General features: G+C 44.5%; 1 protein-coding gene across 1 annotated transcript in view; it reads left to right on the forward strand.

Annotated features, from left to right (window-relative positions):
- Nucleotides 1–9,524: 9,524 nt before the first annotated feature.
- Nucleotides 9,525–18,203, forward strand: part of LOC144725058 (voltage-gated delayed rectifier potassium channel KCNH8-like) — a 71,303-nt gene continuing 62,624 nt past the window's right edge. Inside the window, exon 1 of the mRNA XM_078604510.1 lies at nucleotides 9,525–9,615. Coding sequence (XP_078460636.1) covers nucleotides 9,540–9,615 — 76 coding nt within the window. The 5' untranslated portion in view covers nucleotides 9,525–9,539. The remainder of the gene's footprint in view (nucleotides 9,616–18,203) is intronic.

Raw genomic sequence — 18,203 nt, forward strand, 5'->3', positions numbered from 1 at the left:
ATTTAAAGCTTTCGTGACTGCAGGGATTCATCTTATTGGTTCTTTCGGTGAAGTCACGTAGAATGGAAATAATAAAATAATACAAATTTAACATAATAAGACGCTGTCTCCCCGACAGACCTGGTCTTCACCTGAGGACGGCTGCTTGCGTTGTGGCCGAAACGTCGTGAGAATTATTTTATTATGTTTTATTTTTATTATTTTATTGAGGACAGCTCAATGAAGAGCAGATTTTTAAGTGTTGCGTTTTACAAAATTGCGGAATATTATTAAAGGAGAAATTCATGGCACACACATGTTTGCACTTCATTACTTTAGTTTTAAAATATTTCTCCGAACAACTGAATGTTTTATTATATGCAGTGTTATTTGCTCAAATATATATTTTATTGTACACGAATTATTCAACACACAGACACCAATTGGACTCTAAAACAATGTAGCAAATCGTTTAAGAGTGCTGTACAACTCCGGAAATTATTTTCAGAGTGTGACCATGCTTGCCATTTAACACAAATATGCCACAGAACCTACATAGGTTGGAACAATGAAATGTTTACATTGATTTCCTGTTTGTGTGGTTTGTGTCCTGTATTTAACCAGGAGACGAATTAACCCCAACGTAGACGCCTGGAACATTGCCTCTTTCTGAGGGAACCTGAGTTGATGGATGAAGCAGGTCTCTTGGATGACTGGGGGGGGGGGGTGGACGCTAGCGGTGTTGGATGTAGGTGTGCTCACTTTAAACAGGCGGCTGACACATCCCGATGCTGGATGGCCGTGAGGGATGTGTCAGCAAGGTGGAGGTGTACGTCACACTACCCCCAGAGTGGGTGTGTGGCGATGACCCGTGTGATAAGCCTTGCTGCGACCGCTTTAGCGAAAAGCAAGTGAAAAATCTTCAAAATATAACGAAGCACTTTAGCTCTTGTAAATGAACGCGACTTTGAGATTCACATTGGAAATGCATGAGAACAATAAGTCATGATCAATCCACTGCTGGATAAATGCATTTTCTATCTGTCATTATCTGTCACAAACAATATGAACACGTAATCATATGTACAGTATCCACATAATGGATATATATTTTTTAACAATTGCCAAGCACAGGTTCAGATGCCCAACACGCTGAACGACCAGCAACAAACATCACTTTCAAAGTTGGAATAGATAAGACTGAAACGCGTGTGTTGATTTGAGCGATCTTATGAGAGCTCGGGGAAAGAGTCGATGGATGGGAGAGAATTCCAAAGTCGAGCAGCCCAAGGGAAGAAGCAGAAAGAGGTCTAAGTGTTTTGACCTCCAGTGTGGTGGTTGAACAGAATGGCGTGTGCCTAATCCGAGCTATATGGGGAAGCGTGCCATATGGCTGTCGATTAAATTGCACAATGTTGTGGTTCGGATGCTCGTTAATGAAGTGTTGTGTTTTTTCTTCTTCTATGATTTTCATTCTTCTGACAAGATAGAATATATGTTCGACTTGATCCAAGATGGAAAAATCTCCATTTGATGGTGGGAAATTTAATATTGGTGAAAGGGGTCATTGATATGGGAATGCGTCTCTTGAGAGATGTCTGGACCGAGTATGTATAAATAGTTGAACCACTTAGTGCCTGCCTTCTGTAGCTGCATTTAGAGAATTTGTCAATATGGAATTCTGCTGTAAAACAACATAAGTATATGAGAAACGGACATAAAGCGAACATAAATTATTGACAGCACCATTCTGTGTGGAATTTCAGTTTCATGTCCGCTTTCACCATCTGCCGTGCCTGGGGTTTTGCCAAATAATTATACAAACGAGTGTAAACATAAATAGAGATGCCACATACAGATATGATATATGTATACAATGGGCAATGTAAGATTTGCTGCAAATAATTACTAAAGGGATTATGAATACTTGATCAGAAATATATACGAAACATTCTGTTCCTTTTTTTTATCACGACTGATATATTAAACCTTTTTGCCTTATTGGTGTAGAAGAAAGGTGAGTAAAAACATCCGAGCGTATTGTTAACATGTAACGTACATTTACACACTTAAGTATTACTGTATGAAGAGGCTGTTGTCATAGATTGTACAAAGCGTGTAACTCGGCTCAGAGACAGTTGTTTGTGTTACAGGTGATGGTGTAGCCAATTTATTATGTTTTAATGCTGTAACCTCAGTGTATTCTCTGCCATTAACAACCCCAAGCAGCAGACAATCAGAGAAACGCAGGGCCAGAATCCTTTCCCGACTGGGGCGGATCAACTGCCAAAGTCACCTTGACACCAGCTCGCAATCACTGTGGCCCTGCTTACAGAGGTCAACTCTACAGAGCTCCGGGTCAACTCACAGTAACTGAGGATGTTGAATAGCCCGTGGTGGCTGTTCATGAGATGTGATTTATATCACACCACAGTCTCTTAGCAAACATTTGTTTACTCAGCCTAAACGATTTAGAAGTTTTAATAATGAATGTTTACTTTTTCCAATCGTTTTTTTTTAATACATTCTTTGGAAACCGCGGTGGCGAGATGTCAACAACCTCGCTTGGTATACAGGAGGTTGTGGGTTCGATCCCGACCCTGGCGCCTGAATATGGAGTTTTGCATGTTCTGCACGTGGTCCCATGATGAGACCATTCATTGGGCTATCATTTGTGGCCATGCCGCTTCTGAAAAAGAGCTTTATATCTCAGTCGGCCTTACCTGGTAACATTTTAAATAGTGTTTAAATAGTGCCTGCTGTTTGTAGAGAGGCTGGTGAATCAGTCACCTTGAGCCTTTTTCAGAGTCTACATATCCGCAGTACTCTGGCATTCGTTGTCTAGCCCCTTGGACTTGTGGGCTGTTGCGGAATGACTGTTTACTTCACTTATATGGCCTTGCAGTGCCCTCACTTCTCGCTGGCCGTCACTCCATCTTCCAACTGAAATAGTTTCCACGCAGTCCAATATTTGATATGGGACGTAATCCCCTACAGCTGGTCACCATTCATTCATTCATCCTGGTCATGTGTCCAAAATATTGCAGTTTTGTAAACTTTACCTGACTTCGCAATCTCGATTTTCTGTCTATGTCTGTTCCCTATTATCAGTCGAATGCAGCATGCAGCGACCTCCCCCAGTAGTCTGTTAGTCTAGTATTCAAATGGTGGGATATTTTTACCGTGATGAGAGTTATTTAATCGGCCAGCGTTCATGAATGCACCGATTAATCTTGCATATAATTGGGCATGATCAAATGCGAGGCTTTACATAGGTTCGTACAATGAAAAAAAAGTAGGGATCCTGCTTTTTAATGAACGCATAATCAAAGTATGTATTGTGCTCACAATTGGCATTATAATAATGGTGGCAGTGGGGTTTTTTTCTTATATAATTTTTGCTTATTTTTTAGGTCATGCTCAATTTAAGTTGGTGATTCTTGAATTCAGGTCAAAACTTGTATGCAATTTACATCTTCACACTGAAACTGTGCATAATCTTTGTTAAGTTAATGTGCATTATAGTGCAACGTGCGTTTTTCTGCCGAACCATAATATCCACCCTTTATAACCTCTTCTGGATTTTAGCATCTTCCCTGCTGAATCATTGTCAACAGTTTTTCACATTTTTCAGACTGTTCGTGTTGAACAGTTGTCTCCAATGTCCCAGGTTCCTAAAGTGGCTTGTCTCGCAAAAATGGACATCTGTGAAAACTACTGGAGATCTGTGAGAAGGAGCTTCATAGCTCATCGGATTTCTCCAGGATAAATAAAGATTCAGATTTTCTTTTTTCTGAATTCATGCCTATGCTAAGTTTATGGAACCCTTTCTGTTTACCAATTCTGTTTTGATTGATGTCCATATAGAAATGCAGTACATGTGTGTGGGAATTAAAATATACATATTTTATTTGAACGTTGTATGGTACTTTTTGTAAAATTTTGTTAAATATTCGCATATTGCTTTAGCATTTTGCAAAAAAGCAATCATATCCTTGCCCAAAGCCCTTCAATAAATCTCCCAGAACACACATTTCTCGTCGAAATCGGATTTTTATCTCAACATCATATTACTATTAAAAGTATACGCTCCATTAGCCAGTATTGTTTTTCTTTTGTAAGTTTTTGAGGATATTGTTGCAGAGATAAACTTCTTAGAACAATGTTGGGCTGCAATGAATCCACAAAGTGGTAGCTTTAGAACATCTGGGCGACTCTATCCAGGAGGCGAGGAACAACTACACCTGGGAATTCTTTCTAGAAGCCATTGCCTTCTCCCTAGATTCATAGAAAGTTTTGTTTTAATCCCTTCTCCCTCTGGTATTGAGACTGTTCCCTCGGCACGAGTGTTGGGTATATCTCTGCTCGAGCGTGTCATTTTGAAGTGTGGCGTCACAAGTTATTGCTATGTGAGGTTGTCACACCGCTGTATGCTGCTATCTGTTCCGCATTTGATTTGTATGCTGTGTTTCTTATTCTATCTTTGATTACCATGCCCATTGTGTGTGTTATCTATCTGTCGTCATAACGGCATGTGGTAATCACTATGCTGACTTTCCTTAACTGTGTATGGCTCTTGATGTGTGTCACGTTTGATAACTAAAATGTTTTTAAAAAAACACAATGAAATTGTCCACGGTTGCCCTGCAGGGTGCGCCATTGAGTTTCTCTGCTGCACGCTGCGGCTCCACGGTCACGTTATTCGCACGTGCTACCGCCAGAGGGTGGGCTTTTCTAGACTTGAATCGAACTAATTTTCCTACAGGCAGAGTAAACATGTGAGTCGTGAACACGAATACCGTACAACAGTGTAAGAGACAGAGGTGTGGACTCGAGTCATGTGACTTGGACTCGAGTCAGACTCGAGTCATGAATTTGATGACTTCAGACTCGACTTGGACTTGCATAACAATGACTTTGTCCCACCTCTGGTAAGAGAGCAACACAACGGAGACTCGTTGTGTTGCTCTCATCTGAATCATCATCGGTCACGGTCAACCCTTGTGAAAGACCCAACGCAACAAGATCCCTGGTTTCGATCTTCCACCGAGCTCGTGGTTCACCCTAAACCGCATCCGCACGAACCATCGCAGCAGGTGCGGATACCCGATGCACGAATGGGAAATGTAAAAACTCTCCGGTGTTGCGACTGTGGTCACCCAGACTGTAATAACGGCGCAACGCGCTATCCGCAAACACGAAGGAGACATCGTAGAGGTACACTGCGCTGGTCCCGACGCGGTTGTCTGGGCTTGACCACCTGGATGTGAAATTGGAGTCGATGCTCTGCATCTACATGAGCCGTACGACAAGAAGAAGACGATGTCTTCTTGGTTCTTTCGGTAAAGTCACGTAGAATGGAAATAATAAAATAATAAAAATAAAACATAAAATAATTCTCACAATGAGAAAATAATTCTCACAGTGAGAATTATTTTATGATTTGGATTTTTTATTATTTTATTATTTCCATTCTACGTGACTTTACCGAAAGAACCAAGAAGATGAATCCCTGCAGTCACGAAAGAAGCTTTAAATCGAAATTTAAAAAGACGATGGTCAACCCACTGCTGGATGAAGTCCTTCCCAAGCCGCTGCCACCGATCACGATACTGCGATGGAACAATTACACCCACATCCGATTATCACGCCTGGTTATGTACGGTGCGAAAGAAGTTCAACATACATCCAGCACCCTGTACATGAACTGACCCAATACAGTTCTGCCCAGTTTAACTCCCAAATTCCACGAGGTTTTATTACGTAGCGGTGGTGAAATCCAGAATGTGTTTTGTTCGTACCAAACAGAATAATTCGTCTATCATGAGGCCTGCAATTATTACATATGAAGCAGTCAAAAACAGACCACATCCTGTATATAGTATTGTTGCTGGTACTTTAATGTTTTACGTTACACGTGGCAAAAGCTAATAACATGAGTCCAACAATATGATATACTACTGGACATCTGTCAAAATGAGCCTCATAGCTCATCGGATTCCTCTAGTCGAACTGAAGATTCTGATTCTGATGTACAAATAGTTTAAAGCTATTGAGTAACCTATAAGCCCACAATATCCAGCTGAAAAACATCTCGTCCAGCAGCGCATAGAGCAGTGTTCAGCTTGAGAAGAGCTCCAGGAGTCTAGAGAAAGCAGTCATCCAGCATGGGTGCAGTATCCTCCACGTCACCAAGACCCGTAGACTCACACAAAGAACCGTAGACTCACACAGGCCCGTCGACTCACAGAGATGTATAGACCCACACAGAGACCCGAAGACTCGCATAACAACGTATCGACTCAGATAAAACCCCATGGACTCACATGGAGACCGATAGACTCACAAATGTATATCCAGCATGGAAAGACCAGTACTGTATCATCCTCTACATCACCACAGTTGCTCATTGAGTTGTCCCAAGTGCCCCTGGAATTTTCGGTTTTATAACAACTACTTATTTATCGAGCAAAGCCTCAATAATTACTTATTCATCTATCTAGGAAAGCCGCATTGCACTGGGGTTTAATTTTAAGATATTTCCAGCCAATCGAGTGTTTATGCACCTGTGGGAGGAAACCGGAGCACGAGGAGAAACCCCATGTGCGCGAGGGGGCAACACTCTATCCCAATACAGATGGAAACATCGCCACTAGTCCACTTGTTGTACTGCCGTCTGGCATGCTAGGGCATCATAGAGCGTCGATACCCACAGGAAGGGAGTTTCGCAACATTTGTCCGACCCACCAACCCTCGCTTCCACAGTACTGGTTTACAGGCGTGCACAGCCACCACTGCCCGGCACAGAAGAGCATATCCCACCTCAACTTATTGAGCTGGCTCTAAATGCGGTGTGGGAGCTCAAAGCCCCAGAGGAAGTTGGTCATCAGGCCTCATGATGATGTGGGAATTCTCGATGATAGCAGAGGCTCTCTCCCATTCCATCTGCCACAGTGAGCTGGTGATGTTCTCATGTGGATGAAGAGTGGTGGAGTGTTGTCCAGGTAAGGACTTCTGCTGTAGGGGGTCACTGTAATGTCATCGTAAGTATTGTTGATAGGCAGTTGTCAACCAAGAGAGAGCCCATTAAGATATCTCATTCATGGCAAACCTGGGGTCCATGCACATCGTGACACAGACTAACTGCATGCAATTACCAACCATGTACATGCACACCGCTTTGATGTGCCACTGACATGCATATCTAAAAGCATAATTTTGGAGGGGTAACATGTAAAGAATCAAAAGACATGTCTAGGACAACTGTGGAATAGATATTACATACACACAAAAATAAAACTCAAATTTATAACATTAAAGGTGCGCTATTCTAAAACTTAACTGAAAATGCTTTCTTTTTCTCAAGAAATCAACCAAATATATTCTTCAGAACGTGAAATTGCCGTAGTAATATGGGTTGCGATGGAAAAATGAATCTGACTGAAAATAATGGATAATGTAAATACGACGAGAATCATGATAATGTGTACGCGACAACATTATTCTGAATCCAGAAGCGATGTTTCCAGATTCGATAAGAAAATAATGTACGTGGAAAGGCTCATTAAATGTGTAGCACTGAAATTACATCTCTAGCTCACAATAGCCAGGCAATGGTTGGCCTGCACTTTGCTGGTAGGGTCCCGCAAGCAGCGGTTTGTGTTGAACCTCATCAGAACATCTCACGGCAGATGCGTATATCGCCTACACCAATGGGCAATGGCCCACAGTGCGACTGTGGACATCAATCTCAAACCACGGGCGACACCGTAACGCCACTTACCGTCCACTTCGATTATTCACTGGCAGCATTTCAGATATTCACCGGGTTACTCCATGAAAGCTGTCCACTGGCTCACTCACAAACCTCGGCATGAACATATTTACTTTGCTGATCAGCTCCGTACCATACAAAAGGAAAATAATGTGGCGGTGTGAGAGATTATGCAGGCAGCGTGTGCTTGGTACTCCCAGCATCTTTAGCTACGAGGTGGAAAGTTGGCTTCTGAAGTGGCTTCTGAACTGTCGGTACAAAATGATGGCTTCCTGAGAATTAGTGCGATTTTCCAGGTAACACTTTCAACCTCATAAATGCTGTGTGGGTGCAAGTGTTGTTAGCGAGCACCTATTATCGTTGGCATGGCACACGAGGTACTCGCTTATGGTCGAGCCGAACTGAAACCGATGTGCATCAGAAACTGAAGTGTGGTTGTCGGGATCGCAGCGAATCATACCACCAATGCACACTACGCACACAAGCATATGCGACAACACGCAGAGACAATAAAACAAAGCTCTTCCTTTCGCCTTCTAATCTACAAAGACAAGTGTTTTTTTGTTTGTTCTCGAGCACCCAAGGTAGGAACGGCAAACGCGGGATGGGAGTGGTGTGGCCGAGACTACGCGCAGCCGCTCATCGTCTTCCCAGTTTTGACGTTCACACACCACACCAGCTACTCAGTCAAGGCTGAGTCGACCTAGCAGGGGCACATGACAGGCTTGAATACACGTTGCCATTGATGCGCATGGCCGGGAATTGAACCGGAATCTTTGGAAATTGCGTGATCAATGGACAAAGATGATCAACGACGTCCGTGGACACATACACACAGATGATTAATACACACGCAGCCCCGCGCCACAGATCTTACAAAGCAAACAAGCCATATAACAACACAGACAGGCAGATGATACGGAAAATATAACTGAGAGATGATACCACACATCCAGATAAGAGGATGCAACGTAAACATAAAGAGAGATGATTAAACGCGCACACAACCACAGAAATAACAATTAAGACAAACAATTATCAGTATATTCGTAATAATTATCAGTATAGCCCTAATAGACTGTAGCGGCAAGTAATGTTAGCGAGCACGTATGAAAGCCAATATGGTGCATGAGGGAGTGGTGTGGCTTGCACCACGCTCGGCCGCCTTCGTCTCCCCAGTGGTGATGCCAGATGCTCATGTTAGGCTGAATCGACTTAGAGGAGGCCCAGGAACGTTTCAGATATTCATCGCCGTGATCGAACACGGGTTGTAAGGGCACTGCGCTAATCACACTACCCCCGCCCCCCCCCCCCACTATACCGGCTTTGTCTATTGTGTTGTATTAACCCACAGAGACAAGACAATGGGCAACACCGCAGACAACGGGCGCGCTGGGCTATTTGCTCCCGTCACGTGAGGCGAGATCGGCTTGCGGTGCGTGGAGGGCGCGGGGAGCAGAGCTCGCTCAGAGCGCGGGGCTCCTGTGCCCGGGGAGGGGGCTCCTCTGCCGCGTCCTCCCCTCCCGCCTCTTGCACTCGACTCCGAGCCGCGCTCCCTCTCGCACTCGGGTTCAGCGAAGCCTCCGATGAACACCGCGCCAGAAACTCGCTGCGATCGTAGCGCTGTCTTTTGCATCTCACGATAGCAACAGTTCCGGGGATTTTGTGTTTTTTCTTTCTTTCTCATCCCTCCTCGAGTCGATTTGTTGCGCTAATAGTAGTATTATTTTATATGTATACTGTAAACGCATATGTTTATAGTGTAGTTTTGAGTTTGACGACGAAGATGCCGGTTATGAAAGGGTTGCTGGCTCCCCAGAACACTTTCCTGGACACCATCGCGACGCGCTTCGATGGCACTCGTAAGTGATGTTCACCTTTATGCGAGGGCGGACGGCTCAAAAGAGCCCTTGGTAATTAGAGCTGTTTACCTCAAACGGGCGTTAATCAGTGCGTCGCATCACGAGCCAGTGTAGCATTACCACATGCGACGGAAGGCAAACGCGTGCGTGCGCGCGCGCGCGCGTGTATACACACACGATCCGTTCAGCTCCGTTCTTGGCACGCCACCGTTGTTTGTTAACTTTAATATACGCTCGAAACACCTTCGAGGTCCCGTACGTATAATTGTTATTGTTATCGTACTTAATAAAAATATGCGTTGCGCAGTTCAACTCAACAGTTGACATTTCGTTGGCATACGTGTCCGAGCATAGAATGCACGTCCATGTAAACAACAATAATAATCAACGGAGTAATTGAGCATTTGGAGGACAGTTTTTGTTGTTGTTGTTGTTGTTGCAAACGACGATTTGCGCTTGGGAGCCTGGACCGCGTGTTTCAGCACCACGGACAGTGCCCGCCACTGTCGCCACGTACAAGCGCCTTGCGCTCGCCACGCGCACAGACTTAAGCGCTCGCGGAGTCGACAATTGACAGCTGGGCTGTCTGCTTCGAAATACAGGGCAAACACATTTTAAGATGCCAATTAAAGAAACGGTCACGGTCTAGCGAGCATTTGGGTTTCTGCAGAAGGCGTCATTCGTCCGTCACTGCGTGTCTCGTGTTCAGCGCGAGCCCGCGAGGGTGTGCGTGTGTGCCCTGTAACCGTCGCCGCCGTACATGTGCCGCCAACAGATCTGTAATCGTATACTACCGAGTACCATCCTACTGTCAACGGAGTCTATACATTTTAAATAAAGCCCATCCTGGCGAGCCTTTTTTTTTAATTCGGCCAATGCACTCGATTATATGGCTAATATGGTGATGCTTTCTCGCATATAATTCACTTAATGTAGCTCCTACCTGTTGATGGCTTACATTTATTACAAGAGAGGGAGGTGATTGATATAGTAAAATAGATAATATATGTTTGGGTCACAGAAAACACGTGGATTCGTTCGTTCGGTTCAAGAGTGGGCTCTGTTAATAATACATTATCACAAAGGTAGTCTTCATGATGACAATGACAAGTTGGTCTGTGCGTCGAGGAGGTCATGAGGTGGGTATTGATTTGAATCATAATGAAATAGACGTGGACCACGGTTTGGGCTTTCCCCCAAGAGGATTCCAATAACCTCTTAGAAGCTGACCTCAAGGTCACGTGGCGTCTTAGCCTACTTCAAACCTTTTGGCCCCACGAGGAGAGCTTCATGCTGTAGTATGTTTTCTAAATATGTTTCTTCTTTACTTAAATCCCCTATACTCGTCGAGCGGTTGTGATAGTAATTGTACTCGCAGGGCAATATCGTGGACGTGTTGCTAAGGCCAAGGTATGTTTAATGATCGACAAATTGTCCAATCAGAGAATGAATGGTTAGAACGTAATTGTAGAAAAGCTATCATCCACTTCCCATCACGTGTTAACAATATTCCACCGAGTGTGCTGTTGAATGTGAAGTCATAATTTCCATTGAATTAAATGTTTTGCACGGGGAACATGGTGTGCTACTGCACACTGTTTACTGGCGTAAACACAAAATGAAAATTATTATTATGATGCTTTTCATCCAACTACAACTTTCACTGGTTCACACAGGATGAGTTTCCAACAATTGTATCAATATTGGCATATTGATACAATTGTTTATAAATTGAAAGGATTGACTGAATCATTGACTTGAATGAAAACTGCAATCATACCATTAATACAATAGTAATACCATTAATATTTAATTAATAATGGAAGCGTCGCTTACAATGATTCTTACAAGAATAAGACGTCAACATCACACAATAAGATATTGAAAATTATAAGGCCACAACAAAGTGTAAAATACTACTTTAGCAGCATTTCAAGTATCGAGGCATATATGTACGTATGTATGTTGTACTTCTTTCGTACGAGACCAACCACGCTGATCGGAGGTGCAGGGGAAGGTCAACAACTTAAAATAATGTGATATTACGAAGCTAGTCTAGTAAGAAGTATGGTATATTATTTCAAATATATATATCAATTGAGCTTAAATGAAGGTGAATATTGGCAAAATAATGTTGTCAGGAACGGTGTGAGAGATAGGGTTAAACGGTGGGCTGGGAAAGACCGATTTCGTGAAGTGAGGGGTACATAACATGTTGGAACGCACATAGGGATGAGGGCAGAGGCGATGGTTTGTTTATTCCACTTAGGTCCCTTATTAAACTGAGCTACACAAACACAACGCACTTGAAGTGGACTATATGGCCCATGTCAGCTTGGTCCAGTCGGGCTGTCATGGGAATCTCGGCTGAGGCCACTTGTCGTTTAGACAGACCAGGTCGACGCGCTTCCCAGTGGTGATGGGGACATGGCATGAATCGCTTTGTTGTTCCATGAGACTGACGCATTGTAAATTACAGATTTTCTGCCAACGTTTATTGCATGGGAGGGGGGGATAGAAGAGATTGGTTCCTGTCTCAAATTGCAGTAATTTGCTCTCTGGATGACAACATAAGTATTATGGTGAAAGTACATTGGAAACTTCCTTGATTACATCCAGTGATTATATACACCTCCAGAGCGAAATATTAAACCAGAGTGAGAACAATGAGTGGGTGGCTTGACCCGTAATTAATCAATGTGGGAGGTAGATGTGGTTAGATAAACATCCATATCTTGACAAATAAGAGAGGAAGGTGGATTTTAGGAACCATTCCTTGGTTCTGAGGGTATAGTCAGGTGTTATACTGGTAGGAACGAAGTGGACCAGACCACCAATAGATTATATCGTCCGTCCGTCCGTCCGTCCGTCCGTGTATCAACATCGACCCCTACTGCAAACACTTGGCAGGACCCTACAAAAACCTTTTGACTCAGTGGGGCTTTCCTGGCTTAACAAGTGTAATAATACATTATGTTTATATTATTTGGTTATTCGTTCCTACCAGCCCACCCCGCAGGGTCCTGTTTATGAAGCAGAAAGTGAGGCGAACACTGGTGTTTGTAGCTGTAGGAGTGCATCATTATGAAATTTCGGGAGTAGCAACACGTTATTATGTTGACTTCTGCAACAGTGAAAAGAAACAGATGACTGTGCTTCAAAAAGGTGCAAAAGCCTGCTATTTTGTACATGTATAGGCCTTGAGATTAAACAAATAGAATGTCGATCAAATGGTATCCAATATATTAATATTGGACATTGATCTAATGCAGTTGTGCACTATGTAGGGAAACTAAATTGCGTGCAGTAAATTAATGTCACGTTAAAATATGATTCTGCATCAACAATTCCCATGGCTAGAAATTGAAACTCGATTCTGGATTGCTTTTGCACTGAATATAGGTTAAAGTGCTCCAGTTGTGTGATTGTGGAGCAACAACTTAGCGGGTAGTAGTGACTGCAGAGGTGTGGACTCGAGTCATGCGACTTGGACTCGAGTCAGACTCGAGTCATGATTTTGATGACTTCAGACTCGACTTGGACTTGCCTCATCTTTGACTCGACTTGACTCGGGACTCGAGAGCAAAGACTTGAGACTTACTTGTGACTTGCACAACAATGACTTTGCCCCACCTCAGAGGTGTGGACTCGAGTCATGCGACTTGGACTCGAGTCAGACTCGAGTCATGATTTTGATGACTTCAGACTCGACTTGGACTTGCCTCATCTTTGACTCGACTTGACTCGGGACTCGAGAGCAAAGACTTGAGACTTACTTGTGACTTGCACAACAATGACTTTGTCCCACCTCAGAGGTGTGGACTCGAGTCATGCGACTTGGACTCGAGTCAGACTCGAGTCATGATTTTGATGACTTCAGACTCGACTTGGACTTGCCTCATCTTTGACTCGACTTGACTCGGGACTCGAGAGCAAAGACTTGAGACTTACTTGTGACTTGCACAACAATGACTTTGCCCCACCTCAGAGGTGTGGACTCGAGTCATGCGACTTGGACTCGAGTCAGACTCGAGTCATGATTTTGATGACTTCAGACTCGACTTGGACTTGCCTCATCTTTGACTCGACTTGACTCGGGACTCGAGAGCAAAGACTTGAGACTTACTTGTGACTTGCACAACAATGACTTTGTCCCACCTCAGAGGTGTGGACTCGAGTCATGCGACTTGGACTCGAGTCAGACTCGAGTCATGATTTTGATGACTTCAGACTCGACTTGGACTTGCCTCATCTTTGACTCGACTTGACTCGGGACTCGAGAGCAAAGACTTGAGACTTACTTGTGACTTGCACAACAATGACTTTGTCCCACCTCAGAGGTGTGGACTCGAGTCATGCGACTTGGACTCGAGTCAGACTCGAGTCATGATTTTGATGACTTCAGACTCGACTTGGACTTGCCTCATCTTTGACTCGACTTGACTCGGGACTCGAGAGCAAAGACTTGAGACTTACTTGTGACTTGCACAACAATGACTTTGTCCCACCTCAGAGGTGTGGACTCGAGTCATGCGACTTGGACTCGAGTCAGACTCGAGTCATGATTTTGATGACTTCAGACTCGACTTGGACTTGCCTCATCTTTGACTCGACTTGACTCGGGACTCGAGAGCAAAGACTTGAGACTTACTTGTGACTTGCATAACAATGACTTTGTCCCACCTCTGGTAGTGAGGCACTGAGAGAAAAAGAACGGGTTGAGAGACTGAGATGACAGACGTTGAGTGGGTAGCTTAAGAAGTGGGCGGGCATGGTTTCAGGTGAAGTAAGAAATTGGCATGCCATGTAGTCATGCAGTAATGCACTGGCCACTCCTAATTGTATACAGCTCTTATTTATATTTTAAAAAAATTGTACAAGAAAAATGCATTACTCTAAGTAATGTTACATTACTATCAATCCTTCTGGAGTTTTTTCCTGCACATTTTTATGTGAAGCATTTACATTGGCAGAAAACGGAACACCGTATAGGGGAAAATGTACGAGTAATTTTGCAGCACAGTACGCATGAAATAAAGCTTCCTTGGCCTTTTTTCCCCAAAGCCAGTGAAGGACATGTCCGAGATGTAATTTCTAACCTTTAATGGTGTGCTTCTCATAGATGAGGCATTTTTGATTTGGCGTGTCACAGCTGCGACTCCACACCAGTGTGCTGCTATGCTCTATGGAGTTTGGGATTAAAGGTTATGCTTTGAGAGGCCAGGGTCAGTAATGGACGAATAGGAATTTACAATTCTTTGCACTGCCTTTCTTTTTTTTCCTGTGGCGTGACAATGTGCCGCTGATAAGATTCGGCCAAAGAGCGCGAAGCTACCTTCAAAGGGGAAGCAGCTTCAATGCGACTGTAAACGTGGCGTCACAAGTTGTTTTTTTGTTGTTGACAAAGCTTGTGTACATCTGTTGATGGTAATTGCTTGATCACTGTAATCATGAAAACAATATATGACATTAACTCATTCAAACGTTAGTGCCACTGATTATATTGACAATATAACTTGTGATTAATTGCCCACTGCTTCAAAACCAAATAATAAATAAACAGATAATACTCCTTATAATAGTCTGTGTAAAAAGTCACTTTATTTTTTATGTTGAGGGAAATATATGTGGAGGCGTAGTGTCTGCGATGTGGTACTTATATTCTCCACAATGACGCACGTGATTATATTGTGGTACATAACCATATTGTGTTTAATTGTAAGTCTGTACAACAGTGAACAAAGCAGTAAAAATAATTTGCTCAAAGGCGACTTGTTAAATTATTGTTGTTGAAGCTGGCTTCAGGTGCCATATTGATTTACATAATACTGGCTGAAATAAACAGGCCTTTAGAGACTGCGTGTTGGGGTGTAGATAGGTTTACTCGTACTCGTAAGCAGTACAAAGTTATTATAACACATTCCTGCGGAGGGAGATGGTAGGAACGTTGGGTTGCTCGGTCAATGGCCAGGGTCAACGGCGGCGTGGTGTATTCCGCAAATATGCGAGACTGTGAGGGCGAGTTTTATAAGAGCACCACGGGGTGACCAGACCCTCCCCACCCAGCCCCACCCCTCCCACCCCCCACCCAGCCCCACCCTCCCCACCCAGCCCCTCCCCACCTTCCCCTCCCCACACAGCCCCTCCCCACTCTCCCCACCCAGCCCCTCCCCACCCTCCCCTCTCCACCCAGCCCCACCCTCCCATTTTTGGATGCACGACGGGCGGATGGACAGAATAATCCCCTGTGGGCTGGTGTAACCAGGAGGTTCCTACCAGTAAAACAAATATACAACAAGGGTATCATCACAGTCAGCTACCACCAATCCACTGCTGGACGAAGGCCTCCCTAAGCCATCACCATCTCTGAAGGTCCTGCAATCTTACAATCACCTGCAATCTTACAATCACCAAATCCCGTGCACACGATCTGATTCAATCACTGCATACCCGCGGTGGACATTCTCTCCCTCAGCTGCCACTCCTTTGCTAGCCTCAACCACCGACTCAGCGACGTGTCTTTCCCAAGCCCACTTACCTTTCTTAATAGGCCATATGATGTCTTTAACCCACACACCTCCGATTAGCGTGTGTTGGCGAAGTGCGAAAGAAGTTCAACACACACATACAACCTGCATAGGTTCTCGAATCCACGTGTTCGTCTTTCTGTCTCTCGGTGTTGCTCCAAACATGCATCTCCCCATGCTTATTTTCGCACTTCTGAGCTTACACTCCATTGTCTTCATCACTGTCCCATGTTGCTGAACCACGTGCACAACATGGCAGGAGTATAGTATCATAGATTACACGTGGCACCTCTGAGAGAATGAGGGGATGAGGACATCGCAGAACAAATGACACCCGGGCAAGGTAACAGCCAACACTAGCAAGAAGCAAAGAGCTATCAAGAAAAATTAAGAGGTTCTCTACATCCGAATAGATGACCTTGTTATGCGAATAGCACTGTTACAGGTCGTCCAAGCACACGTGTCAGGCCGAATAAGGTTCACAGGTTTCAGTGGGAAACTCTGTGACCTGTTGCAACCTACGAGTGCACGTTATGAATTGTTTAATATTATGACTACATATTTATACTGGTAGGAACCTCCTGGTTACACCAGCCCACAGGTGATTATTGTGTCCGTCGTGCAGGGAGGGGTTGGGTGGGGAGGGAGGGGCTGGGTGGGGAGGGTGGGGAGGGGCTAGGTGGGAAGGGTGGGGTGGGGCTGGGTGGGCAGGGGAGGGTTGGGAGGGGCTGGGTGGGGAGGGGCTGGGTGGGGAAGGTGGGGCTGGGTGGGGGGGGTGGGGAGGGGAGGGTCACCCCGTGGTGCCCTTATAAAACTCAACGTTTAACCTACTCACGCCGGCTTGTGCCCGCCCTCACAGTCGGGCATATTTGCGGAATACACCACGCCCTGGCCGTTGACCCTGGCCATTGACTGAGCAACCCAACGTTCCTACCAGCGTGATCTAAGATCACTATCCTTGAATGTATATGCGTGCATTTGGTCACTGTAGGTCAATGAGTATTTATGAAAGCTAGAAGATATGAGTGCCAAAACAAAGACTGAAGCATGTATGCATAAGAGATAAATGATTTCACGTTGACCAAAAAAAACATTATTTATGAAGACTTACCTCACGTATTGTAATTAGTGATCTCAAAACTGTATCTTCTTATCCTAAACGACTCTACCTGGATGCCAAGCCACACGTTTGGTACGAATGCTGCACGCGTGCTTACTCACAAGTACAGAGACACACATCAACCTTGTAGCCTGCACAGGCTGCTGAGACAAGTGGCGTCAGCGAACACTATTATTAAGCCTGGTGTGGTGCATGAGCAGTGGTGTAGCCACTCAAGGGGAGCGGTGGTGTAGCGGTCAGCGAACTACGCTAAGAACCTGGCGACCCGAGTTCGATTCCCGCTCACGGCCAGCACCGGTGGCGAAGAACGGAACCAGCCCTGGGTTTCTCCGAGGTCGACTCAGCCTCAAACGAGTACCTGCTCTGGATGTGTAAACATCACCACTGGGTAAAACAAAGGCGGTCGAGGGTGGTACGAGCCAACCACCCCCTCGTGTACCGTGCCGGCCTTCATAGGTGCTCGCTAGCAGAGCTTTAAATATAGGCAAAAACATGACCAGCCATCTTTTTTCCCCCAGTGCTAATGTTGACACACCACTCCAGGTACTTATTTAGAGCGGAGTCAACTCAGAAGAGGCTCGGGACAGCTGCAGATAATCATCACTGCTGTTAGTTGTGGCTGTGAATACAAACTCAAGACGCCAGGTCTTATGCGCAATCACTAACCACAATGCCATCGCTACCGCCTCACATGTACATGCACATACATGTAATGCCTTTCCTTCTTTGGAACAGATGGTACATTTGACACGGTGCCAGAATGCCTTCTCTTCTTGTCTGCATAAATTCAATTGACTTTTGTTCCAGCTGTTTGTGGATTCCCAACACAATGGAGGGATCACATTCAGATGCATGATGCTCCTGCTGCTGCTGCTGCTTTTAAAATTAACATTACACACTTCATATGTATTTTTTAGTTTTCTCATGAATTTGCAGAGTGA

This window comes from Lampetra planeri, chromosome 2 (assembly GCF_965212315.1).
Source record: "Lampetra planeri chromosome 2, kcLamPlan1.2.h2, whole genome shotgun sequence".
Lineage (NCBI taxonomy): Eukaryota > Metazoa > Chordata > Hyperoartia > Petromyzontiformes > Petromyzontidae > Lampetra > Lampetra planeri.